This window comes from Serinus canaria, chromosome 25 (genome assembly GCF_022539315.1).
Source record: "Serinus canaria isolate serCan28SL12 chromosome 25, serCan2020, whole genome shotgun sequence".
Taxonomy (NCBI): domain Eukaryota; kingdom Metazoa; phylum Chordata; class Aves; order Passeriformes; family Fringillidae; genus Serinus; species Serinus canaria.
The window spans coordinates 12,825,430-12,848,731 of NC_066338.1; the positions used below are offsets into that span (position 1 = coordinate 12,825,430).

General features: G+C 58.3%; 6 protein-coding genes across 8 annotated transcripts in view; 3 read left to right on the top strand and 3 right to left on the bottom strand.

Annotated features, from left to right (window-relative positions):
• Positions 1 to 23,302, bottom strand: part of PRUNE1 (prune exopolyphosphatase 1) — a 27,597-nt gene that overhangs the window by 3,688 nt on the left and 607 nt on the right. The window lies entirely within an intron of this gene.
• Positions 247 to 2,078, top strand: LOC127060635 (ras-related protein Rab-13-like). 3 transcript variants are annotated; one of them, XM_050984534.1, is made up of 7 exons: positions 310 to 497; positions 595 to 655; positions 774 to 851; positions 936 to 1,025; positions 1,332 to 1,359; positions 1,478 to 1,528; positions 1,611 to 2,078. In XM_050984534.1, exons 1-7 carry the CDS (start codon positions 325 to 327, stop codon positions 2,054 to 2,056), a joined length of 927 nt encoding a protein of 308 aa, XP_050840491.1. In that variant the 5' UTR covers positions 310 to 324; the 3' UTR covers positions 2,057 to 2,078. The 3 variants fall into 3 exon arrangements, with proteins under 3 accessions (XP_050840492.1, XP_050840491.1, XP_050840493.1); XM_050984536.1 differs by having other exon boundaries at positions 1,294 to 1,359; positions 1,611 to 1,816; XM_050984535.1 differs by lacking the exon at positions 595 to 655 and having other exon boundaries at positions 247 to 497.
• Positions 2,255 to 3,820, top strand: JTB (jumping translocation breakpoint). Its single transcript, XM_050984604.1, has 5 exons — positions 2,255 to 2,404; positions 2,489 to 2,532; positions 2,784 to 2,869; positions 2,966 to 3,045; positions 3,398 to 3,820. Exons 1-5 carry the CDS (start codon positions 2,355 to 2,357, stop codon positions 3,552 to 3,554), a joined length of 417 nt encoding a protein of 138 aa, XP_050840561.1. The 5' UTR covers positions 2,255 to 2,354; the 3' UTR covers positions 3,555 to 3,820.
• On the bottom strand, positions 3,960 to 5,734 carry CREB3L4 (cAMP responsive element binding protein 3 like 4). The gene is made up of 7 exons (XM_050984524.1): positions 5,394 to 5,734; positions 4,977 to 5,291; positions 4,798 to 4,904; positions 4,638 to 4,706; positions 4,480 to 4,555; positions 4,315 to 4,405; positions 3,960 to 4,237 (listed from the first exon to the last, which is right to left on the bottom strand). The coding sequence occupies exons 1-7, from the start codon at positions 5,496 to 5,498 to the stop codon at positions 4,020 to 4,022; spliced, it is 981 nt and encodes a 326-aa protein (XP_050840481.1). The 5' UTR covers positions 5,499 to 5,734; the 3' UTR covers positions 3,960 to 4,019.
• On the top strand, positions 6,112 to 8,826 carry SLC39A1 (solute carrier family 39 member 1). Its single transcript, XM_050984527.1, has 4 exons — positions 6,112 to 6,179; positions 6,605 to 6,847; positions 7,202 to 7,332; positions 7,773 to 8,826. The coding sequence occupies exons 2-4, from the start codon at positions 6,676 to 6,678 to the stop codon at positions 8,424 to 8,426; spliced, it is 957 nt and encodes a 318-aa protein (XP_050840484.1). The 5' UTR covers positions 6,112 to 6,179; positions 6,605 to 6,675; the 3' UTR covers positions 8,427 to 8,826.
• On the bottom strand, positions 9,831 to 22,345 carry LOC127060733 (germ cell nuclear acidic protein-like). Its single transcript, XM_050984823.1, has 9 exons — positions 22,263 to 22,345; positions 20,535 to 20,598; positions 19,072 to 19,084; positions 17,148 to 17,208; positions 16,246 to 16,538; positions 15,907 to 16,173; positions 10,625 to 11,307; positions 10,004 to 10,519; positions 9,831 to 9,899 (listed from the first exon to the last, which is right to left on the bottom strand). Exons 1-9 carry the CDS (start codon positions 22,343 to 22,345, stop codon positions 9,831 to 9,833), a joined length of 2,049 nt encoding a protein of 682 aa, XP_050840780.1.

Here is a 23,302-nt window from a genome sequence, read left to right on the forward strand (position 1 = left end):
ACCCACCGGGATTCTCTGGGACTCCAATCCTGGGACCCCTCTCGGATCCCCCATCCCGGGATTCACCGGGATTCCCCCCTCTGAAATCCCCCGGGACCTCTCCCAGATTCCTCAGTCCCGGGACCCCACCGGGACCCCCATCCCGGGACTCACCGGGACCCTGGCACTCAGCAAGAACCCCCACCCCAAAATCCCCGGGACCCCCACCCTGGAACTCACCAGAACCCCCCACCGGGACCCTACCGCGTTCTTCCCGGGAACCTCCACCCGGAATGCCCCGGGATTCCCCTCCCGGATTTTGCCCCCCCTTTCCCGGGGAGCCAGATGGTTGCTGGGCGCCGGCATGGCGGCACTGGGAGCACTGGGAGAACTGGGAGCACTGGGAGGGGACCCGTCCCCCTCCCCAGCTCCCAGTGCCCCCCTCCCTTTCCCCCAGGCATCGACTTCAAGATCCGCACTGTGGACATCGATGGCAAGAAGATCAAGCTGCAGGTCTGGTGAGTCGGGGATGGGGGGTGCTCAGGGAGGGTAGGAGACCCCCAAATTCCCCCCAAAAATTCCCCCAAAATCCCCAAACCCGCCCCGTTTCCGCAGGGACACGGCGGGACAGGAGCGCTTCAAAACCATCACCACGGCCTATTACCGCGGAGCCGTGGTACGGGGAGGGGGCTGCAGCCCTGGGAGGGGGGGGGGGGGGCTCTGGGGGCGAGGACCCCACCCCAAAACCGCGGGCAGGGGGTCCGGACCCCCACCTGACCCCCGATCTCCCCCAGGGCATCGTCCTGGTGTACGACATCACGGACGAGAAATCCTTCGAGAACATCCAGAACTGGATGAAAAGCATCAAGGAGGTGGGTGGGGGGATTCCGGTGGGGAGGGGGAGATCGGGCGGGGGTCTCGGGGGTCCTGCCCGTGTTTCCCTCCCCTCTCCCCAGAACGCCTCGGCCGGGGTGGAGCGGCTCCTCCTGGGCAACAAGTGCGACATGGAGGGGAGGAGGAAAGTGCAGCGGGACGCGGCCGAGAAGGTGGGAGGAGGCTCGGGGAGGGGGCTGGGAGGGAAGCGGGGTGCTGGGGGGGTCCCTGGGGCTGGGATTGGGGGCTCTGTGGGGTGGGGGGTCTGGAGGTGGCTCTGGGGCTGGGGGGTTCTGGGGACACGCTGGAGGAGTCTGTGGGGTCTCCGTGGGAACTGGGGGTTCACGGGAGGGTTGGGAGGGGGGGGTTAGTGGGATTGGGGGGGGTCCCAGGGGGTGGGAGGGGCTTGGTGGGGATCACAGGGGGGTCGTGGTGCCTCAGCTGGCCAAGGAACACGGGATTCGCTTCTTCGAGACCAGCGCCAAGTCCAGCGAGAACGTGGAGGAGGTGAGGGGGGGGTCCCTGTGGCTGCACCCCCAGCTTTGCCGGGACAGGGGGTCCCTCCCTCCTCCCGGGGGGGTCTCCAAGCACTGCCCCCCGCTCTGAGCAGCCCCTGTCCCCCCAGGCCTTCCGCACGCTGGCGCGGGACATCCTGCACAAATCCTCCCGCAAAGCCGTGAGTGGGGCCGGGATTTGGGGGGTGGGGGGCACCCCAGGGACCCCCCGCACCCCCTCTGACCACCCCCCTCTCTCCGCAGCCCCCCGGCAGCAGCAGCAGGGCCCTGCTGGAGCCCGGCCCCCCCCGGAAGGCCGGCGGGAGATGCTCCCTGGGGTAGGGGCTCGGGAGCTCCCCGAGACCCCCGGGGCAGCGCGGGCGCCTCTCCGGAGGGATCTGGGGGGGAATCTGGGGGGATTTGGGGCTGCCCCCCTCTCTCCTTGTGCCATAAAGCCCCGCTGTGCCTTGTCCCGGCTCCGGAGTCTCTTTGACGGGGGTTTGGAGGGGCGGAACGGGGTCGGGATCGCGGTCGGGACCGGGACAGGGACCGGGATAGCGATCGGGACCGGGCTCGAAGACGGGAAGGACATCGATACCGGGATCGGGATCGGGACCGGGACGGGACCGGGACCGGGACGAGCGGCGGCGAAGCCGCACCCAAGCCACGCCCACAACACCAAACTTGGTTTAATGCCACGCCCACTCTGAGCCCCGCCCCACTCGGCCGCATATCCACTCCCATAATTTAAATTGAAACCACGCCCCTAATTAAATCAATTCATGCCCGTTATGGTCAGGTCACGCCCCTTTGTGGCCTTTGAGCCACGCCCCTCTCTCCCATTGGCTGAGCCCAGCGCCGCTGCCAGGCCCCGCCCTTCCTATTCCGGCCCCCCCCCCCCCCCGACACTTCCAACATGGCCGCGCCGCGGTCGCGGCGGGGCCGGGTCCGGTAGTTCCGGAGCATCGCGGGGGTTCCGGGGGCTTTCCGGCGGATCCCGCCGCCCCGATGGGGCCCGGCGGCCTCACGGTGCTGCTGGCGGTGCTGAGCGGGCTGCGGTGAGCGGGAACCGGGGGAGACCGGGGGGGTGGGAGGCACGGGCCCGGTGCGGGGCCCTCACGGCAGCTCCTCTGTGCCCACAGCCCGGCGGCGGCGGCGGCGGTGGCGGCGAGCGAGGAGCGGCCCGGTGAGCAGGGCCAGCCTGGCGTTTGGGACGGTCCCGAGGGGCTCGGTCCGGTCCCGTCCCGGGGGCTCGGTCCGGTGTCCGGGGATGTCGCATCGGTCCCGGGGGCTCAGACCGGGATAGATTCGGGGCTGGGAGGCTCGAGACGGAGGGCTCTGTCCGGTAGCGGGGTCTCGGTCCGGGTCCGGGGCTCTGTCCGGTACCGGGGCGCTCCCGTCCGGTTCCCCCGTAACGCGATCCCCTCCGCACCGCAGCGAGCCCCGCGGTGGCCACGCCGTGCTGGCGAGTGGAGCAGTTCGTGGTTGCCCAGGAGTGCACGCGGTGCTCCGGCTTCGAGATGGTGAGTGCGGGTCCCCAGGGCGGCCGCGGGGGTCGGGGTCCCCCCGTTGCCCCGGGGGTCTCTCCCTGACCGAGCCCTCCGTGCCGCCGCTGGCAGAAAACGATCCCGGCGTGCGGCCCCACCGGCTTCATCGAGAAGATCAACTGCGCCTCGTCCCACCGGGATGAGTACAAGAGGTGGGACCGGCGGGGATCGGGGCTGGGAATTAACGGGGATCGGGACTGGAAATTCCCGGTGGATCGGGGCTGGGAGTGATCGGTGCTGGGAATTAATGAGGATCGGGGCTGGGAATTCCTGTGAGATTGACCTGGGAATTCCCCAGGGATCGAGGCTGGGAATTCCAAGGGGATGGGCGTTGGGAGCTCCTGTGGGATTGGAGCTAAGAATTCCAGGGGGGATCAGGCTGGGAATTCCCAGGTGTTGGGGCATTCATTCCCCTGGGTTGTGCTCCGCGGAATTCCCGGGGATTGGGGCCGGGAATTCCCGGGGGATTGGGCATCCATCCTCCCCCCGGGCCGTGCTCCGCAGCTGCCGCTCGGCCGCGCTGGAGGCGCAGCGGTTCTGGCGCTTCGTGGGCTCCGCTCTGGGCGTGGCGGCGGCGGCGGCGGCGCTGGTGGTGCTGCGGCAGCGCGTGCTGGACCGGCGGGCGCTGGAGAAGGTCCGCAAACAGATCGAGTCCATTTAGCCCGAGGCTCCCGAGGGCTTGGAGCCGGGAATTCCGCTCGCCCGGAGCGGTGGGAGGAGAGGCAGCTCCAGACTTGCTGCCCGGACCTGGAGTCCTGCTGGGATCTGCCCTGGGAGGGCATCCAGGGCATCCCCTGGAGCAGGATGTGGAACAAATCCCTGGGTTCGTCCCTTGGGGGGAATGCCCGTGCCCCCCAGCGCTGGGATCTGCTCTGGGATCATCCTCCAGGAGGGGATGTGGAATAAATCCTGGTCATCGTTCCTGGAGTGATGCTGTGGTTGTTTCTTGGGAGGATCCCTGGTTCCTCAGGAACCCTCCCCAGGAGTGGAATGTGGAATAAATCCTGATCCCTGTGACTGGAGCAGCACTGGAACATTTGGCCTTTGTGGGTCCCCCGACATTCCATGGTGTGCAAACAGAGTTCGGGTTTATTCTGGAACGTTCCCCCACCCTGAGGTCCCCCCATCACATCTCATCCCCATGTCCCCGTGTCCCTGTCCCCGTGTCCTGCCTGGAGGAATTGGTGCCTGGATTCCTCCGGGGGGCAGGAATTCCATCCCCAGGCCCCTCCCTGGCTCCGTCCTCCACTCCCGATCCCGGCTCTGGCCCCGACATCCACCGGGGGAACGGGGATTCCGCGGCCTCTCCCGGTTCCCGCCGCGTCAGGATGTTCCTGGAGATCACTGCGGGAACGGGGACAGCCATGGGGCCGCTGGGGCGGGAGGGGCTGTGCCCGCCCCCCTCCCGGTGCTCCCGTTACCTCCGGTGGGTACGAGGCCGTCCCGGCTGCCGCCGCGGCGGAACGGGCTGGAGCTGGGGAGCAGGATCAGCCCCAGGGACAGGAACAGGATCTGCGGGAGGGGTGGGAGCCGTGAGCACCGGAGCGGGGCCGGGATGGTACCGGGAGGGTCCCGGAGGGCCGTACCAGGACACAGGTGCCGGTCTGCGCGGGCTTGGTGGACGTTTCCTTGATCAGCGCCTGGAGCTGCCGCAGGAGAGACCTGCGGGAAGGGGGGTCAGCTCCGTGCCCCTCCCGGTGCCCCATCCCGGCTCCGTGCCCCTCCCGGTGCCTCCCGTGCTCACCCGTTGCTCGTCTCCAGCTCCTGGACCTTTTTCCGCAGCTCCTGGTTCAGGGCAGAGCACGCGGCCGCCCTGACAGAAACAGGGACAATAACCGGGATGGGGACACACCGGGGCGTGCCGGGATAACCGGAAGGTCGGGATAACGGCAACGCCAGCCCACCTGCTCTCCAGCTCGTCCAGGTATTCCTTCTTCCTCCGCCGGCTGTCCTGCGCCGACTGCTTGTTCCGGATCTTCCTCCGCACCTTTTTTAGGAGCCGCTCCTCGGCCTGGGGCACGGAGGGGTCACTCCTGTCCCCCCCTCGGGCACCCCCGACCCCCCGTGTCCCCCCCGCACTCACCTGGGTGAGGGGCAGGGCCCCGGGCAGGGTCACCCCCTCCTGTGCCAGCAGCCGCTTCTCCTCCTCCGTCAGCCGGAGCTGCGGGACAGGGATGGACTGGGAGGACTGGGGCGAACTGGGCGTGCAGGGACTCACCGTGGGCTGGGGGTCGGGGTGAGGGGCCAGCTGGATCGCGGAGAACATCGAGGGGTCCAGGGGCGTGCTGAGGTCGCAGACCACCTCTAGCAGCACCGGGGGGGACTCCGGGCTGGTGCCGAGGCCGCAGGCGATGTCGGGGTTCACCGTCAGCCCCAGCAGCTCCTCGGCTCCGCTGCCCTGCGGGGATACCGGCCCGGGGGACGCGTGACGGGACCCCCGCGACATCCCGGTGTCCCCGTGGGGGTCCTACCCACTCGCGCCTCTTCTGCCTCCACTCACATCATCCTCCGGGAGCGTCAAGGTCTGGAAACCCAGTACCGGCACCGGGAGCGAGGCGGGATCCGGGAAGAGCCCGTCCGGCTCCGGGAGCTCCGGTGCCTCCATTGGGGGTCCCTGGGGATCCCCCGCGGGATCCTTTGCGCCCCGACCCCCGGGGATGAACCCCCTGCGCGCCCTCCTCGGGATCTCCCGGTCCCCGGTGGTGCCGCCGCCTCTGCCCGGTGCCGGCGCAGGGCACCAGGATCTCCGGGATCCCGGGGAATGCGGCCAAGTCCCGCCCCGTGCCGGGAAGGGCCGGGATCATCCCTCCCCCCGCGGGGCTCGGGGCTCCGGCCGCCCTACCGGGGCACCGGGGGCAGCGGGGTGGGGGGGTTGCGGCTGCACCGGTACCGCGTCCCGGAGGATCTCGCGGGGGAACCGGGAACGGGGCCGGGCCTGGGGCGGCTCCGTTGCGGCCGCCGGTGGCTCTGTACCGGAGCCGGTGCCACAACCCGCCCTCGGTAACGGAGTTCGGGTGGAGGAACGGGGAATGCCCCCGGTAACGGGGTTCGGGAGTGCAGGAACGGGGAGATCCTCCCGGTAACCGGAGGATTCCCTGCCCCGCCCGGCCGAGCGGACACGTGCGCGCTCCCGAGGCCGCGGGGCCGCGCGGGCTCCGCTCGCTTTCTATTGGCTGTGCCGCACGTCAATCAGTGACGCCACAGGGGATTCCGCGCTGCTATTGGCTGGACTGGCTGCACCGCCGCCCCCCGGAGTTCCCGGGACGCCGTTGGGATGCGGCGGGCGGTGAGTGCGGGGCGGCGGGGGGAGCGGGGGTCCCGTCCTCGGCCCCGGCCCCCAGACCTGTCCTTGTCCCCTATTCCGATCCCAATCCCGGAAAAACCCATCCCTGACTCCCGCTCCCGGTCGTTATTTCCCGATTCCCGCTCGGTCCCGGTTCGCAATCCCGGTTCTTGATCGTGGTCCCACTCCCGGTCCTTGATCCCGATGGCGGTCGTGATCCCCGGTCGCGGTCCTTGACCTCTAACGCTGTCTGTGATGCCCAAGTTCCCCATCCCGGTCCCTGATTCCTGTCCCGGTCCTTGTTCCCATTCCGGTCCCTCCCCGCCGCCCTGTCCGTGTCCCGGGGCCCCCGGGCGGGGGGAGGGGGTTCGGTGCCGGATGAGTCACCGGGGCCGGCGGGCGGCTCTGACCGGCCCGTCCCGTTCCAGCCCCGCTTCCCGGGGATGCGCAGCGCGGCTCGGAGCTTCCCCGGCGGCGGGCGCTGAGCTCCGGGAGCACGATGGACACCGGGATCGGGGACACCGGGCTCGGGGCCTCGCTGGCCTGGAGCCCCGGGGTGGCCTCGCAGCCCCCGCCCGGGCTGGGGGTGAAGTTGGGGTCGCTGGTGCTGCTGCTGCTGCTGCCCCTCGCCTGCGGCCTCGCACCGCTCTGGTGCTTCCGACAGCCCCCCGGTACCGGGAATGGGGGGTCTGGTGGGGGTTCGGGGGGTTCAGGGAGTGGAGGACTCAGGGGTTTGAGGGGGTCTGAGGGGTTTTGGGGGTGTGGGGGATCCCTGAGGGGATTGTGGAGTTGGGGGTGTCTGAGGTGGAGGGGGGGTCGTGGGTGTCTGGGGGAGTCTGGGGGCTCGTGGAGTTTGGGGGGTTCCCGGGGGTCCTGGGGAGTCTGGGGGTGTCCGAGGGTCTGGAACAGGCTGGGTGGGGGCTGTCCCCACCTCGGGGCTGTCCCCACCGCAGGGCTGTCCCCAAGGGGCCTGGGCTGAGGGGGGGAGGTCTCGTGGGGTCTCAGCCCCCCAATTTCCCCCACAGACCCCCGCAGCCCCGTGCTCAGCCTGGTGAGCTGCTTCTCGGGCGGGGTTTTCATGGGCACCTTCCTGCTGGACCTCCTGCCTGACTACCTGGGCAGCATCGCCGCGGCCCTGGAGGGGCTGCGCATCACGGTGAGACCCCCAGGGACCTGGCCCTGTCCCCACGGGTGACCCAGTCCCCCTGTGGCATCGGGAAAGGTGGGGCGGGGGTGGCTGGGATGGGGACAGTGCAGGGGGGACAGTGAGAAAGGGACAAGGATGGAGGATGGACAGTGGGGATGGACAGTGAGAGTGGGACAAGGAGAGGGGAGACTGAGAATGAGACAAGGACAGTGCCAGGGGGACAGTGAGAAAGGGACAAGGACAGAGGGGAGACAGTGAGAATGGGACACCGAGGACATTGAGGATGGGGAAGAACAGGGCAGCTGGGACAACAGAGAAGGGACAGCAGGGCCAGCCGGGTTCCAGTCGGAATGGTGACAACATCCCCCAGAATGGTGACACACACGATGCACGGACAGATCCCCCTGTGCCCGCAGCTTCCCCTTGGCATGACTGTCTCCTTCCCACAGCTGCAGTTCCCCCTGCCCGAGTTCATCCTGGCCATGGGCTTCTTCCTGGTGCTGGTGCTGGAGCAGGCGACGCTGGCTCAGCGCGAGCTGGCCGAGCCTCCCGAGGAGTCGCGGGCGCTGCTGCCCAACGGTTCCTCCATCCAGGCCACTGCTCCCGGCGGCGGCCCCGGTGTCCCGGTGGGCTCGGCGGTGCCCGGCGCTCCCGGGGCGCTGCGGGCCGGGGCGCTGGCGCTGGCGCTGGCGCTGCACGCGGTGCTGGAGGGGCTGGCGCTGGGGCTGCGCGAAGGCGATGCGGCGGCGCTGCGGGTGCTGCTGGCGCTGCTGCTGCACAAGGGCGCCGTGGCCTTCGGCCTCTCGCTGGAGCTGCTGCGGAGCCGCCTTCGCCCGCCCGCCGTGGCCTCGTGCCTGGTGCTGTTGGCCCTGATGTCCCCGCTGGGCGTCGGGGTGGGCACGGCGCTGGCGGCGGGCGCGGGGCCTCGGCAGCGGCTGTGCCGGGCCGTGCTGGAGGGGCTGGCGGCCGGCACCTTCCTCTTCGTCACCTTCCTGGAGATTCTGCCCCAGGAATTGGGGGTGCCACGGAATCGCATCCCCAAGGTCATCCTGATCCTCGCTGGATTCGCGTTGGTCAGCGCCATCCTCTTCGTCAAGGGATGAGAACGGCCGGGCCGGGATCCGGGCCCCGGGCTCGGAGGGTCCCGTGGGATTCGTGCACCCTCCCCGTGTCCTCCTTTCCGAAGGGCCAAAGTGCCTCTCCCAGCTCTGTGCCTCAGTTTCCCTGTCTAGACTGTTCTCTTTCTCAATCCCGGCCTGGGATCCCCCATTCTCGCTCCTGGAATTCCTGTCCCACCCTGCACCCCCTTTTCCAAAGTGCCAAAGTGCCTCTCTCAGCGCTGTGCCTCAGTTTCCCCATCTGCACAAGGGATCGGTGCTGTGACCCCCCCTCAGGACCCCGGCAGGGGGTGAGTGTCCCCCCACCCCATAACCACAAGTGCCCTTACAGACTCCCCCGGATTTGGGGGTGTTGGATGAAGCAAATAAAGAACCGAACCCCAAATTGCTGCCTGTGCCTGGGGAGGGTGGGACGGAGTTTGGGGTGTGTGTCGCAGTGACCCCCGTTCACCCCCCAGGATAGATGGCCTGGGGGAGCCTGGTACCCCCTGATTTTGGGTGTGGGGGGTGTCTGCTCTGTTCCCAGGCTTGGGGAGGGGGTGACCCCGCTGTACCCCCCAGAGCCGCCCCCATTTCTGAGCCCCTCCGTCCTCGTCCGCCCCATTCCCCTCACAGCGCAGACCACGCCCCTCCCATCGGCCACGCCCCTTCCCCCGCGCTGCTCTCTGGGATTTGTAGTGCCAACCTCCCTCACCCCCCAGTAACTCGTAACCCGCTGTCTCCATTTCCCAGCACTCCCTGCTTAGCGCCCGCACAGACCGCTGGGAGTTGTAGTCCAAACACCAGCACACCCTGCGGTTGGCGCGGCCTGCTGAACTACAGATCCCGGCGTACCGCGCGCGGAGGGAATCCCTTTAAAGGGCTCAAAACTTAGAAGGGTATAAAAAAATCTTTATTCACTGAGTCAAAAAAAAAAAAAAAAAGGAAAATCAGAATAAACCTTTGGAATGCTTATCCCTCTCCCACACCCTATTTTCTTAATCACTGATAACGTGAAGAGACAAAACCTGGGGCTTTCAGTGAGTTTATCAACTAAAAATTGCCTTTCTTCAGCTCTCTTGGGGAGAGGAGTCTTTGCCATGCCATGGAGACCTCTCCATAACTGTGGTGGTTTTGCATGGCAGGCACTCACTGAAGTGATGCTAAGCCAAAGCTGATGCACCTCTGGGAACACCCATGTAAAAAAACCCCACAAAATCACAGGAAATCTCTTTTTTTTTTGGTTGGCAAAGAGGTAACGGGGCTGGGCTGGGTGGCCCCTGCCATGGAGCACCAACAGTGCCCCTCCAGCTCCCAGGCAGAGGAGGGGAGGCTGCAGGGCCAGGCAGGGCTGGGCTGTGGCTACAATTTCTGCCATCTGGCTGCTGCTAAACCCGGGGCAAGCTGGGATCAGCCAGGCTCCAGGAGCAGCCTAAGCTGGGCCAGCTCAGCCAGGACTCTGCCACCATCGGGGCTCATCTGTGACCAGCGGGGGAGGAGAAGGGAAAGCTGCCAGCCCCTGTGGGTGCTGCTGCTGAGTCTGGCTTTGCTGAGTCTGGCTCAGCTGAGTCTGGTTTAGCTACTGAGTCTGGTTTAGCTGAGTCTGGTTTAGCTACTGAGTCTGGTTTAGCTGAGTCTGGTTTAGCTGAGTCTGGTTTAGCTGAGTCTGGTTTAGCTACTGAGTCTGGTTTAGTTACTGAGTCTGGTTTAGCTGAGTCTGGCTTAGCTGAGTCTGGTTTAGCTGAGTCTGGTTTAGCTGAGTCTGGCTTTGCTGAGTCTGGTTTAGCTGAGTCTGGTTTAGCTGCTGAGTCTGGTTTAGTTGAGTCTGGTTTAGCTACTGAGTCTGGCTTAGCTGAGTCTGGTTTAGCTGAGTCTGGCTCAGCTGAGTCTGGTTTAGCTGAGTCTGGTTTAGCTACTGAGTCTGGTTTAGTTACTGAGTCTGGTTTAGCTGAGTCTGGCTTAGCTGAGTCTGGTTTAGCTGCTGAGTCTGGTTTAGCTGAGTCTGGCTTTGCTGAGTCTGGTTTAGCTGAGTCTGGTTTAGCTACTGAGTCTGGTTTAGCTGAGTCTGGTTTAGCTGAGTCTGGCTTTGCTGAGTCTGGCTTAGCTACTGAGTCTGGTTTAGCTGAGTCTGGTTTAGCTACTGAGTCTGGTTTAGCTGAGTCTGGTTTAGCTACTGAGTCTGGTTTAGCTGAGTCTGGTTTAGCTACTGAGTCTGGCTTAGCTGAGTCTGGCTTAGCTGAGTCTGGCTTTGCTGAGTCTGGCTTAGCTGAGTCTGGTTTAGCTGAGTCTGGCTTAGCTGAGTCTGGCTTAGCTGAGTCTGGCTTAGCTGAGTCTGGTTTAGCTGAGTCTGGCTTAGCTGAGTCTGGCTTAGCTGAGTCTGGTTTAGCTGAGTCTGGCTCAGCTGAGTCTGGCTTAGCTGAGTCTGGCTTAGCTGAGTCTGGCTTAGCTGAGTCTGGCTTAGCTGAGTCTGGCTTAGCTGAGTCTGGTTTAGCTGAGTCTGGTTTAGCTAAGTCTGGCTCAGCTGAGTCTGGTTTTGCTGAGTCTGGTTTAGCTGAGTCTGGTTTAGCTGAGTCTGGTTTAGCTGAGTCTGGCTCAGCTGAGTCTGGCTCAGCTGAGTCTGGCTCAGCTGAGTCTGGCTCAGCTGAGTCTGGCTTAGCTGAGTCTGGCTTAGCTGAGTCTGGCTTAGCTGAGTCTGGTTTAGCTGAGTCTGGCTCAGCTGAGTCTGGCTCAGCTGAGTCTGGCTTAGCTGAGTCTGGCTTAGCTGAGTCTGGCTTAGCTGAGTCTGGTTTAGCTGAGTCTGGCTTAGCTGAGTCTGGCTTAGCTGAGTCTGGCTTAGCTGAGTCTGGCTTAGCTGAGTCTGGTTTAGCTGAGTCTGGCTTAGCTGAGCCTGGCCCTCCCCAGCCCAGCTGCTCAGGTGAGCATCTGCAGGCCCTGGGCTGACACAGATGAGATGGACACACACACACCTGATCAAAGACAAAAATAACATTTCTTTATTATAACAAATCGTTTTAGAGGTTTAGAAAGTAACAGAACCTCCTTTGTTATTACAAATGGTTCCAGGTTTTAAAAAAGAATTAATACATCCTTCATGACAAAAATTGTTCTTTTTTACCCCTAAAAAAATATTGATATCAAAACAGCACGTTGCATTCAGAATGCAAAATCTTATTCCATTTTACTGTAATTTTTTACTGTTCAAAAAAATAAAGTCAAAACCTGAAATGTCAAGTGTTTAAAATATTTCACTGCTGTTCAGTCAGGAACAAATCTAAATTATTTTATTGCTGTCCAGTAAGGCACATTTCCTGTCCCTGTACCATCAGTTTTTGTGCTGATGGCGTTCCCTTTATCCTTCCCTTTTTCCTTCCCTTTATCCTTCCCTTTATCCTTCTCTTTTTCCTTCTCTTTTCCTTCCCTTCTTCCTTCCCTTGTTCCTTCCCTTTTCCTTTTCCTTCCCTTTTTTCCTTCCCTTTTTTCCTCCCTTTTCCTTCCCTTTTTCCTTCCCTTTTTCCTTCCCTTTTCCTTCCCTTTTTCCTTCTCTTTTCCTTCCCTTTTTCCTTTTTCCTTCCCTTTTTCCTTCCCTTTTTCCTTCCCTTTTTCCTTCCCTTCTTCCTTCCCTTTTATCCTTCCCTTTTTCCTTTTTCCTTCCCTTTTTCCTTCCCTTTTCCTTCCCTTTTTCCTTCCCTTTTCCTTCCCTTTTTCCTTCCCTTTTTCCTTCCCTTTTTCCTTCTCTTTTCCTTTTTCCTTCTCTTTTTCCTTCCCTTTTTCCTTTTTCCTTCTCTTTTTCCTTCCCTTTTTCCTTTTTCCTTCTCTTTTTCCTTCCTATGCCCAAACTCCAATTTTATCAGTTTGTTCTTCAGCTGTTTGTCCGTAAAGCAGCTGCCAAGCACCAGGTGAGGAATTAACTCTCTCAGTCAGGGAAAAAAGAACAAAATCCGGCGTGGAGAGGAGCAAGATGAAGACACTGAGGTCAGGGAAGGGGAAGTTGGGAGGGGTGAGGAGATATCTTTAATTTTAGGCTGAAATCCTGAGGATAAAGAGAATCTTTGCTGTTGAAAAGCTCATTTTTCAGGCAGTACTTCATAAATTGGCCTGGCCCATGGACACAGCTGGTGGAAAATGGGAGGGAGGCACGGAGAAATGTTTTTTTTTGGGGAAAAGTCTCCACAGGGAAATGAAGATAATTCCAGAGGTAGCAAACTGAAATGTTGGGTTTTGTCACTGCGGATTGTCAGTAGGACAAGAAAAGTTGTAGAGGGAAGAGGAATGTTCTGAAGGTTTCCCTTGAATTGTGAGTGTTCCTTAAGTTATCGTTAAATAAATAGAAAAATAAATTAAAAAAAAATAAATTAAAATAAATAAATTTTTTTCTTAATACTGTTTGCAAGTTTTGAGCCTGCTCTGCTCAAACCTAACCCTACCTCACCACAAGAAAAAAGGGAATTTCATTCCAGTGAACAGAGAGAGGCACAATTCTCCCTCCCAGCATTTTTCCTGAGGAAGGCAGTGAGAAAGCTCAGAGAGAAAAAGAGAAAACAATTCTTGTCTCTACTCGTGGTTTGGCACATGTGGAATGTTATGGAGATTGTTTAGCAAGAGGGATTTGTTAATTGGACTCTGGTGATGGGATTGAATTAAATCAAAGTTGGGACTGAATTAAATCAAAGTTGGGATTGAATTAAATCAGAGTTGGGGTTGAATTAAATCAAAGGTGGGGTTGAATTAAATCAAAGGTGGGGTTGAATTAAATCAAAGGTGGGGTTGAATTAAATCAAAGGTGGGGTTGAATTAAATCAAAGTTGGGGTTGAATTAAATCAAAGGTGGGGTTGAATTAAATCAAAGGTGGGGTTGAATTAAATCAAAGGTGGGGTTGAATTAAATCAAAGGTGGGGTTGAATTAAATCAGAGTTGGGATTGAATTAAATCAAAGTTGGGATTGAATTAAATCAAAGTTGGGGTTGAATTAAATCAAAGTTGGGATTGAATTAAATCAGAGTTGGGATTGAATGAAATCAAAGTTGGGGTTGAATTAAATCAAAGTTGGGGTTGAATTAAATCAAAGCTGTGTCCTGACTCTCTGCTCATGGGTTTTTTAGCTAGTGTACAGTGTTAATAATACAGATTAGTGTCATATAAAATAATTTAATGGATTATTTTAGTCAGCCTTCTGAAATCAGAGAGTCACCACTAAACCCATGACACAATTTCAGTGCATTAATTGAGAAATCTCAAATTAGTGAACCAAAACCACCCAAAATTAGTGTTTCTGTCCAGTTTCAAGGCACAGTTCCCTTGTGGCTGCCTGGAAATCTGCAAGTGTGAAGTGCCTCCCATCATTCCAGCCTTCCCTCTGCTGTGTTCAGGGGCCCTGTCACTTATTGGGGTGTGTTTTTAAGGATGAGCTATTCTAGCATAAAAATAAAAGTTCTTTTAATCCGTCTCTGGGATCAGAGGACAAGGTTTTTCACTTTTCAAACTTCTCATTGGGTCACAGCTACTGCTTATTTCAATCCTGATGCTTCTGCTCGTGGCTGTGGTTAGAATGCTCCATGAATTAGAGGGGAAAAAATCTGATAAATCAAATATTTCTTCACCTCACAAAAGCATTTCAGCCCAAGATAAACGCATCTCCTCAATCCCCTCCCACCTAGAATTCGACTCTTTCTGACCTCAGTGTCCCATGTTGTTTTCTTCATGTGTTTTTACCTGATCTGGGAGAGAATTAGTGTTTGTAGCTTCGCTTGTTCTCAAGTTTATCAATGGAAAGTTCTGGTGGTGGTGTGTAGCACCCAAGGGTTGATCTGCTCCAGGCTCTCCATCACACTCCTCATCCTGATTGTCACTGGCAATCCTGTGTCCAGCGCTGCTCCTGCACCTTCCCTTCAAGCAGAGCTTGACTAAAAAGATAAAAAAACCAACTTGATGTGGTTGTTTTTGCCCTTCTACCTGCAGCACACCTGGCTAAAAGCAGCTGGGCAAAGCCCACGCTGAGATGGCAGCAGCTGGCAGTGCTGGCCACGAGGCCACTCCTGGTGCTGCTCCCAGAGAGAGCTTTTCTTGGGCTTTGTTGGGTTATAAAAAATCTGCTTTTCCCACAGAGCTCAGCTCCTCTCAGCGGTGTCAATCTGCAAATCTAGCCAGGTTTGGCTGCTCTCACCTCATCAGAGCATTGGCTCCACCCCACAGCCCCCGAGCTCTTCCCCAGCTAAAAACCCAGAGCTCTTCCCCAGCTAAAAACTCAACAATCGGTTAAACCACGAGGGGAGATGGGACAGAGTCAGGAGAACTAAAATCAACCTCGAATCGGCCCCAAATCTGCCCAAATCAACCTCAAATCAGCCCCATCCTGGCTCTGCTGCCCCTCCCAGGTCCCACCTCCTGCTCCCCAGGGCTCCAGGGATGGTTTTCCACTCTACCCTCTGGATTTATAGCAGTACATGAAAATCAGCACCAAAACAAGCACAAGAGCTCCAAGCACAGCTATGACCACGATCCAAACTGAGCTGCTGGAGTCAGAACCTGAAAAGAGAAGATCCAGGCACAACAACCCCAAATAAATCTGCTTCCTCTGGGCATTGGGGCAGAGGGAATTTGACCTCAAATCCCACCCTGATCTCTCAATCCAGGGGATCTCACTCCAAGCCAGGGCAGAGGCAGCACTGGACGAGGATGAGCAGCTTGGCAAAGGCAGCAGCAGGAGAATCCCCAAATTCCCAAATCCCTAAATCCCCAAATCTCCCAGTTCTCGGGTCAGAAAGGAACTCTGGAGATCCCCCAGCACTGCCAGGACGGTGTCACCCAGAGCAGGGGACACAGGTACACGGCCAGGTGGGTTTGGGGTGGAAATTCTGGGGGTTGGGTTTGTGGCCACCACTCCTTGTCCCCTCCCTGGCACCTCTGGGAAGAGCCTGGACATTCCCAGGAAAGGGATTTTGGGAGGAGCTGGAGGGTGCTGGGCTCAGGCTCCTCAATCCCCCTTCTTGGCTGGGCATGGAAAAGCTGCCCTGGACACCGGGGGACACTTGGGGACACTCCAGAATGCAGCTGGACATGGAGAGGGGATGGCAGCTTACCTGAGCTGGGAGGGTGCGTGGTGTTTGCTGGTGTGGGGGTAGAACAGGGACACGGGTCAGAGCTTCCCTCTGCATCCCGGGGAGAGCCAGAGCCTGGAGAGTGGGATCAGCCCATCCCAACCCCAAATCCCAGCTTTTCCTGCTCTCAGGGGATGGGGATCAGCCCATCCCAACCCCAAATCCCAGCTTTTCCTGCTCTCAGGGGATGGGGATCAGCCCATCCCAACCCCAAATCCCAGCTTTTCGTGCTTCTCAGGGGATGGGGATCAGCCCAAGCCCAAATCCCAGCTTTTCCTGCTCTCAGGGGATGGGGATCTGCCCATCCCAACCCCAAATCCCAGCTTTTCCTGCTCTCAGGGGATGGGGATCAGCCCACCCCACCTCTCCCCCACCTGTCCCCAGCTCTCACCTGCACAGAGCACCCCGGGGTTGGTGACAGTGACACTCCTGCTGCTGACAGGGTTCTGCACTCTGCATGTCAGCAGCTCCAGCTTATCCAAGAGTGATTCATTCACCGGCAGCACGGGGCCCTCAGCCAAGAGCTGATTCCCCACCCTCCAGGTGTAGGAGATTTCCCCAAAGCCATCACCGGGCACGGAGCAGTGCAGGGAGGAGCTGCAGCTCCCATCCGAGCAGTTCTGGGCCTCGTGGGTCACCGTGGGCTCTGCCAGCTCCCCTGGGGACACAGGGCTGTCACAAACCTCTCTTTCAGTGTGAAACCCCCCCAAACAGCACTAACAGCACCTACTGAACACCCGCAGGATGAAGGTGGATGTTTTTCCGTTGATTTTGAAGTAGTAGGTCCTGGCATCCTCCAACCTCAGCTGGGAGATGATGAGCGCACGGCCGTCCTCGGACACAGCAACACGGTCCTTCAATTTGTGTCCATGGACAGTGACACGAGGATGAACCCCAAATTCCACAGTCACTATGCCATATTTTACATTTTTTTCATCACTCAAGAGCGCTGCCTTTGCACCTGTGCTGTTGATGGGGAAGGTCACGGAGCTGCCCTCGATCCCGTTCACCACCACAACGTCACTGGCAGGGGAGAGAAAGTGGGGAGAGAATTTGGGATGGAGGCAGGGTGGAGGGCAGTCGAAAAAGGGATAAAGGTGGGTTGGAGGTGGGATCAAGATGGGTCCAAAGTGGGATAAAGGTGGGATGAAGTGGCAGAAACCAGAGGATGAAGCCCATCAGGGCTGGGGATGTTTGAAGGCTCATGGGGGGCTCATGGAAGGGTCCCTGGGTGAAAGAAGAGCACGAGGCCACCCCCAGGCTGAGCCCTCCCCAGCTTTGTGCCAAGGACAAAGCTCAGGGGGGATCTGAGAGGGAAAGGAGAACGAGGAGTTGGGGATGGGAGGGTCACTGAGCAGGACAGGGAGCTCCTGGTTGGGAGAGACCCAAAACTCCTCTCATTCCTCTCCCCTAAAATCCCCACAGCTCCCACCAGCCCAGGGAGCTCCAGCCCTGCCCAGCCTGGCCCTGGGCACTGCCAGGGGTGCACGGGGCAGCTCCAGCACGGCTGCTCCAGGCTGAGCACCCCCTGTGGCCACAGAAAAAGGAACTTTGGAACTGTGGGCTCGCTGCAGCAGAGGGGATGGAGAGGGCCTGGCTGCGGGTTTGGGGGGTTCTCCTCGGTTCTCTCACCTCATGTCAGCCAGAGCTGCCTCGGTGGTCTCGCCTCCTACGCTGCTCAACTTGGACGTGCCTGCAAGTGACGAGATCCACGCTCATTTTCAAAATTTTAATGGTTTGGAAAACTTTGATCAAACACAGCAAAGAACTGAGCAAGGGAAAATGCAGAGTCATGGCAATGAACGACTTTTCGTGCCCGGCCATTTTCTTCTGGCATGCCTGGCCCCTCTCCAAAAGGGCACATCCTTACTCAGTAGGGCAGGATACTTCTTTTAACTATTTGTTTTTCAAGACAGGTGATATTACAAAGCTGTGCCCTCTGCAGGAGCAGCTTTTTGGCAGCTCCCATAACCTACAGCAGCAGTACTACCCTAGATGGTTTTGGGTACAAACCTTGTGCTTTCCCTCTCTGTCCCAGGCAACCCAGGCTGTCCAGGGGCAACTATGGGGATGTTGTAGATTATAATATTGGCTTTTTGCAAATGTTAAAATGGGTTTCTTTGTGTGATGTTGATGGAACGTTGTTATAAACATGCAGATTTTATTTCTGTTGTGAATTAAGCTCAGTGAAATAGCTGATGTAAGGGTGCTTGTGTTAAAATGCCTGCTTGGGTGGGATAACAGCCAATGCACAGCTTGAGGATACCTGTACAGATGTGCCAACATCAGCACTCACCATCTGAAGGCAATGTAGGCCAGGGACCAAAAACTGGAGGGGATAAAAATGGATTAAAACCACAACCAAGAAAATGCATGCTTTCAAAAGGGAGACCCAAGGAGGGGCCACATGAAACAGATCCTGGAAAATGTAAACTAATTTATGGATGTATGGATATGGATATCAACAGAGTGATGTAATTAAAAGGTATTTAAAGGGTATCCCTGAAGACAACAGCATGCCCTTGGCTGAGTGGCCATAAAAACCTTTGCTCTATGGTCCTTGTCCTCTACTGTCCTTTATTAAACTTCTTTTCTCAGGAGAGTGAATGTTTCTCACAGGGAGAGCAGAGGCCATCTAAACAACAAACCACATCAGGCAGGGAAGAGGAGAAACCATCAACCCCCCCCAGCTCCAGCTCCAGCAAGGTGCCAAGCCTGGCACCACCTCACCAGGGACCACCTGCAGCCCCCTGGTGAGATATTAACTCTTTCAGTGCTTCAATCCTCCTTGGAGTGAGAGAAAGGAATAAAGAACAGGCAATGCAGAGGAACCCAGAAGAACACTGAGGTCAGTTTAAAGAATCAAGTCCCAGATGGGAGGGGTGAGAGGAGATACAAGAGGATTTCAGCCTCAAACTAAAGGTAAGCTATGGAGAAAGTCTCTTTTTTTCCCTACAACTCATGAAAGAATAGGGAGGAGAAAACATTCAAATTGCAGATATTGAGCAAAGGCCTCCATGGCAAAGCAAGCAGGTGTTAAAGCAGCTGGGATCCCAGGAGAAGTTTGAACAGAGAAGGAGAGAAGAGTGCTGAAGATCTTGTGCTCCTGGGAAGAAGATGATTTCAGAGATAGACAATGAAAATATTTGCCTTTGAGCAGCTCATCTTTTAGACAGTGCCCCATAAGGTGACATGGCCCATGAACACAACAGTGGGAAAACCTTCTAGAAAATGCCAGGGCTTTCACAATTACAGATTTCCCTGGGTGCCTGCTCTTCATGGAGAGCCACGAGGTTTTCTTGTGGACAAGTCCCCATAACATTAACAAGAGGGATTTCTCTTCCTAAGTGAAATGAAGAAAGACAGTTCTAGAGGCAGAAAACTGAGTGGAAATTTTGGGTTTTGCCTCTTTACATTCTAGTGGGAAAGAAAAGATTGTAAACAGTGGGGTTAAAGAGGGGAAGTGCTCTAAAAGTTTTGTTCTGATTCTTTTATCTTTTAGTTACTGTTAATAAATTTTTCTTTACACCCTTCTGAAGTTTTGAACCTGCTTTACCTTTCTCCGAATCCTGCATCACAACAAAAACCAAGCAGGTTTTTGGTATGGTCGTCCCCACCCTCCTGGGGGGTCCCCAAATCCACCCCAAACCCCCCATGGGCTCCTTGCCAAGGGACAAGGGGCACAGGGACAGAGCCTGGAGGTGAAAATGGGAGGGAGAAAGTTGGAGAGGGCTTGGAAAGGTCGGAAAGGTTCACTCTGAACACCAAAATCCCAGCTCAGGGACCCAAGCAGGACAGGGAACTCCTGGAGCTGCTCCTTGGAGGAGAATCCTGGAATTCTGGAGAGGTTTGGGTTGGGAAGGGGACTTAAAATGATCCCTTTTCACCTCCTGGAACCTTCCAGAATCCCAGGTGGCTCCATCCTGGCCTTGGTCATTCCCGGGACGGTGAATCCTTGGAAAAACCTCTGTCAGGAGCTCCTGGGCAGCAGTTGGACAGGGAGGGACGGGATGGGACTGACAGACAGAAGGGAGGGAGGGAGGGACAGAAGGGAGGGAAACCAGCCCTCTATCAGCCCTGGATGCCAAAACTTGGCACAAATCCACCACGTGGAGCCGCTCTGGTGCTTCCAGCCATCCCCGCTCTCCCCTGACCCCTAAAAAACCCCCAAACCACCCCAAAATCTCCTTCCCAGGGGACAAGGAGCAACTGGCACTCACTGGTTTGCAGGAGGAGCACGAGGGTGGTGAGATGGATCCAAAACACACCCATGATGTCTGGAAATGGAGAGAATTTGGGGCACCAGCACCCAAAAAATGAGCACCACGAAGAGGAAGAAGAAAAGGGCCTGGGTGGTTTTTCAGTGCCTGGGTGGAGGGGAGGTGGCTTTAGATGCAGTTTGTGGTAAAAATGGAGCATCAAGGAGGGGCAATTCACACTCACACAGAAATTTGAGGCTTAAAAAAAAAAAAAACCCATTCTGTTTTCAAGGAAAAAGTAGGAAACTCGAGGTGTTTAAAAACAGACCCCAACCCCGTTCCCAAGGAAAGATAAGGGTGGCTGCTGGGAGAAGGAGTGTCACCGTGGCTGTGTGTGACAAATGGCTCAGGTGCTCCATGGGGAGCAGCCTGGAGAGTGGAGCCCAGAGAATGACGTCATGCCTCTGGAATTTCTCTTACCATGCCAGGTTGCTCCAAGCTCTGTCCAGCCTGGCCTTGGACATTCCCAGGAATGGGGAATGCATGGAATTACATGGGACCCTCACAGGGAACAATTCTCCCCCCCTGTCCCCCTTCCTCATTTTTCTGGGCACTCATCCTTTGGGAAAATTCTTCCATTTTCCCTGAAGCTCCTTCAGATCCTGCAAGGCCACAGTGAGGTCCCCCCAGAATTTCACCCCGAGATGTCCTTGCTGAGGGAATTCGGGTATTGTAGGAAAAGCTGGGGCGGCGAGAGGGGCTCGGGGGATGGAGAGGGGCTGGCTGCGGGTTTGGGTGGGCTTCTCCTCGGTTCTCTCACCTTGCACCAGCCGGAGTCGTCTCGGCAGCGGTCTCGCCTCCTACGATGGTCTTGTCCTAGTTGCCTGCAAGCGACGAGATCCATAAACCCTCAATGAGAAACTACACCCGCTTCCAAAATTTTAAAAGTTTAGTAAACTTTGACAAAACACAGCAAAGGGCTGAATAAGAGAAATGAGCAGGTTCATGCAAAGGGACGACTGGCGCGCTCAGCTACTTTCCTCCCGCATCCACCAGCCCCGATGCCCGCTCGGACCCCAGCCCCGTCCCCGGAGGTAAATCTTGTCTGTCTGCCCCCCGACAGCGCCAGGGCTCCCCTCAGGGCTCCCCCTCAGGCCTCCCCTCGGTGCCCCCCCCACCACGCTTCTCTTCTCAAAGTCGCCTGCAAGCGACGAGATCCGCAAACCCTCAGTGAGAAACTACACCCGCTTCCAAAATTTTAAAAGTTTAGTAAACTTGGACAAAATACAGTAAAGGGAAAAGCGCAGGGCCATGCAAAGGGATGACTGGCGTGCTCGGCTGTTTTCCTCCGGCATCAGCCCGCCCGGACCCCAGCCCCGTCCCCGGCGGTAAATCTGTCTGCCCCCCGACCGCGCCAGGGCTCCCCTCAGGGCTCCCCCCACAGGCCCCCCGACTGCCCCCGGGCTCCCGCCAGGGCTCCCCTCAGGGCTTTCCCCCAGAGCTCCCCCCCCCCCCACCATGCTGCTCTTCTCAAAGTCGCCTGCAAGCGACGAGATCTACAGTCGACGGCATGACTGGCATGCTCGGCTACTTTCCTCCGGCATCCGCCCGCCCGGACCCCAGCCCCCTCCCCCGCGGGGAATCTGTCTGCCCCCCGACCGCGCCAGGGCTCTCCTCAGGGTTCCCCCCCCACCCAGGGTTCCACTCCGGCCTATCGCCTACCCTACTCCGCCGGCATCATCTTAAAATGAAATGCTCCTCCCAGCTCCCTCTCGCGCAAAGCAGTAGGGACGGGGAAGGCTGATGAAAGCCCTTGCCGGTATGTCCACCGGGCGGTCCTGGCAGCAGACCCGCCTACATCTCGCCTTCGAGAGAACCGAGGCTGGCGACATGTTTTTCCCTCAGCCCCCGTCCTGCCCTGCGCCCTGGCCCCTCATAACCCCAGCTCCGGCTGTTCAGGAAAACTCTCAAGGAGCTCAGTTAAAAAGACAGCCCTCTCCAAATTCTTTCCCAAAACACGGGAGAAAGGCTGTTGAATATAACAAAGAAAAAGATGAAAGGTTTGGTCTATTTCAGCTAAAAGAGCTGGTGCGGCCTCAGCCGCGCCGGGAGCGGGGAGAGGGCCGGGGCGGGCGGCTCTGGCAGGAGCGGGAGAGCGGCCCCGGGGGCGGCGGGGCTCTGGTGTGAGGGGGGCCATGGCGAGCGGTGGGCCAGACGGTGGCTGAGTCGCGGCGTGTAGCCGCTGGGTGCTCGTGACTGCTGACCCGGCGGGCAGGAACGGCACTGCCAGAGCCGAGCCAGCACGGGGTAGCTTAGGCTGGGGCGCTCCGTGTCCTAGAACTGCGGAACGCCGGAAAGGACGGGAGCAGCCATGGCGCGGGGCCGGGGGGCAGCTCGGAGCGCGCTGTTTGCACCTGAACACCGGGGCAAGGGAGGAAGAAGGGCAGGGGGAAGGGGGGCACAGAGGCAGGGAGGAAGGGGGAAGGGAGGCAGGAGAAGCAGAAGAAGGGAGGCAAGGAGTTGGCAAGGTTCCCGGACGGTGACTTACACAAGCGTCTTTGGAGCCGCCACGGTCATTCTTGGTACAGGTCCAGGAGCAGCAGGGACAGACACAGACGAGACTTCACCCATCGCCGGGTTGTGTCGGGGGTGGAGAAGGGCACCTGTGGGGCTGGAAGAGGAGCCGGGCGGTTGTTCGGCAGGCACCCGAACCTGGCGGCTATGCCGGGAACACCTTGGCGCTTGTCCAACCGTTTGCAGCTGCTCTTTCCGGCCTCAGAAATGCTGCTGAGGCGGGTTCGTAGGGGCGGGAGCGGAACCGCGGTAGCCGAGACAGCAGGGATTGACGGGGTGGTGGCAGAGGCCGCGGGCTCCTGAGGGGCGGCTGGGCCCGGGCAGCGGGTGCGAGGACGGTGAGGGCGACAGGGGTGAGCAGGACCACGGTGCTGTGGTGCCACATTTCACAGAGAAAAGGAAGGCACGATTCTTCCTCAGGGTTTCAGAGATTGGCATTGTCTGAATAGCAGAGAAAGGGAAAATTTATCGGGTGCCGGGACGGTGAGGGCGTCAGGGGTGCGCAGGACCGCGGTGCTGTGGTGCCACATTTCACAGAGAAAAGGAAGGCACGATTCTTCCCCAAGGTTTCAGATTGGCATTCTCTGAATATCAGAGAAAGGGAAAATTTATCGGGTGCCGGGACGGTGAGGGCGTCAGGGGTGAGCAGGACCGCGGTGCTGTGGTGCCAGATTTCACAGAGAAAAGGAAGGCACGATTCTTCCCCAAGGTTTCAGATTGGCATTCTCTGAATATCAGAGAAAGGGAAAACTTATCGCTTCCAGTGCCCGTGTTGTTCCAAAGCAGATTGTTTTCCCAAAGGGAGGATGTTTTGTTTCCTTGGCCTGTCGTGGCCAGCTGTGTGTGGGGACTGTGGGCTGACAGACACGACATTCAGTGCATTGTGTGCAGAGTGAGTGCTTTCCAGGAAGGTTTTCTTTTTAATTTTAATTTCCATCAAACAAAGTCCATTGCGAGATAGCCGTGGTTGCGTGGTGCTGCCCCGGCCGTGAGGATTTTGGCCGGACAGTCTCG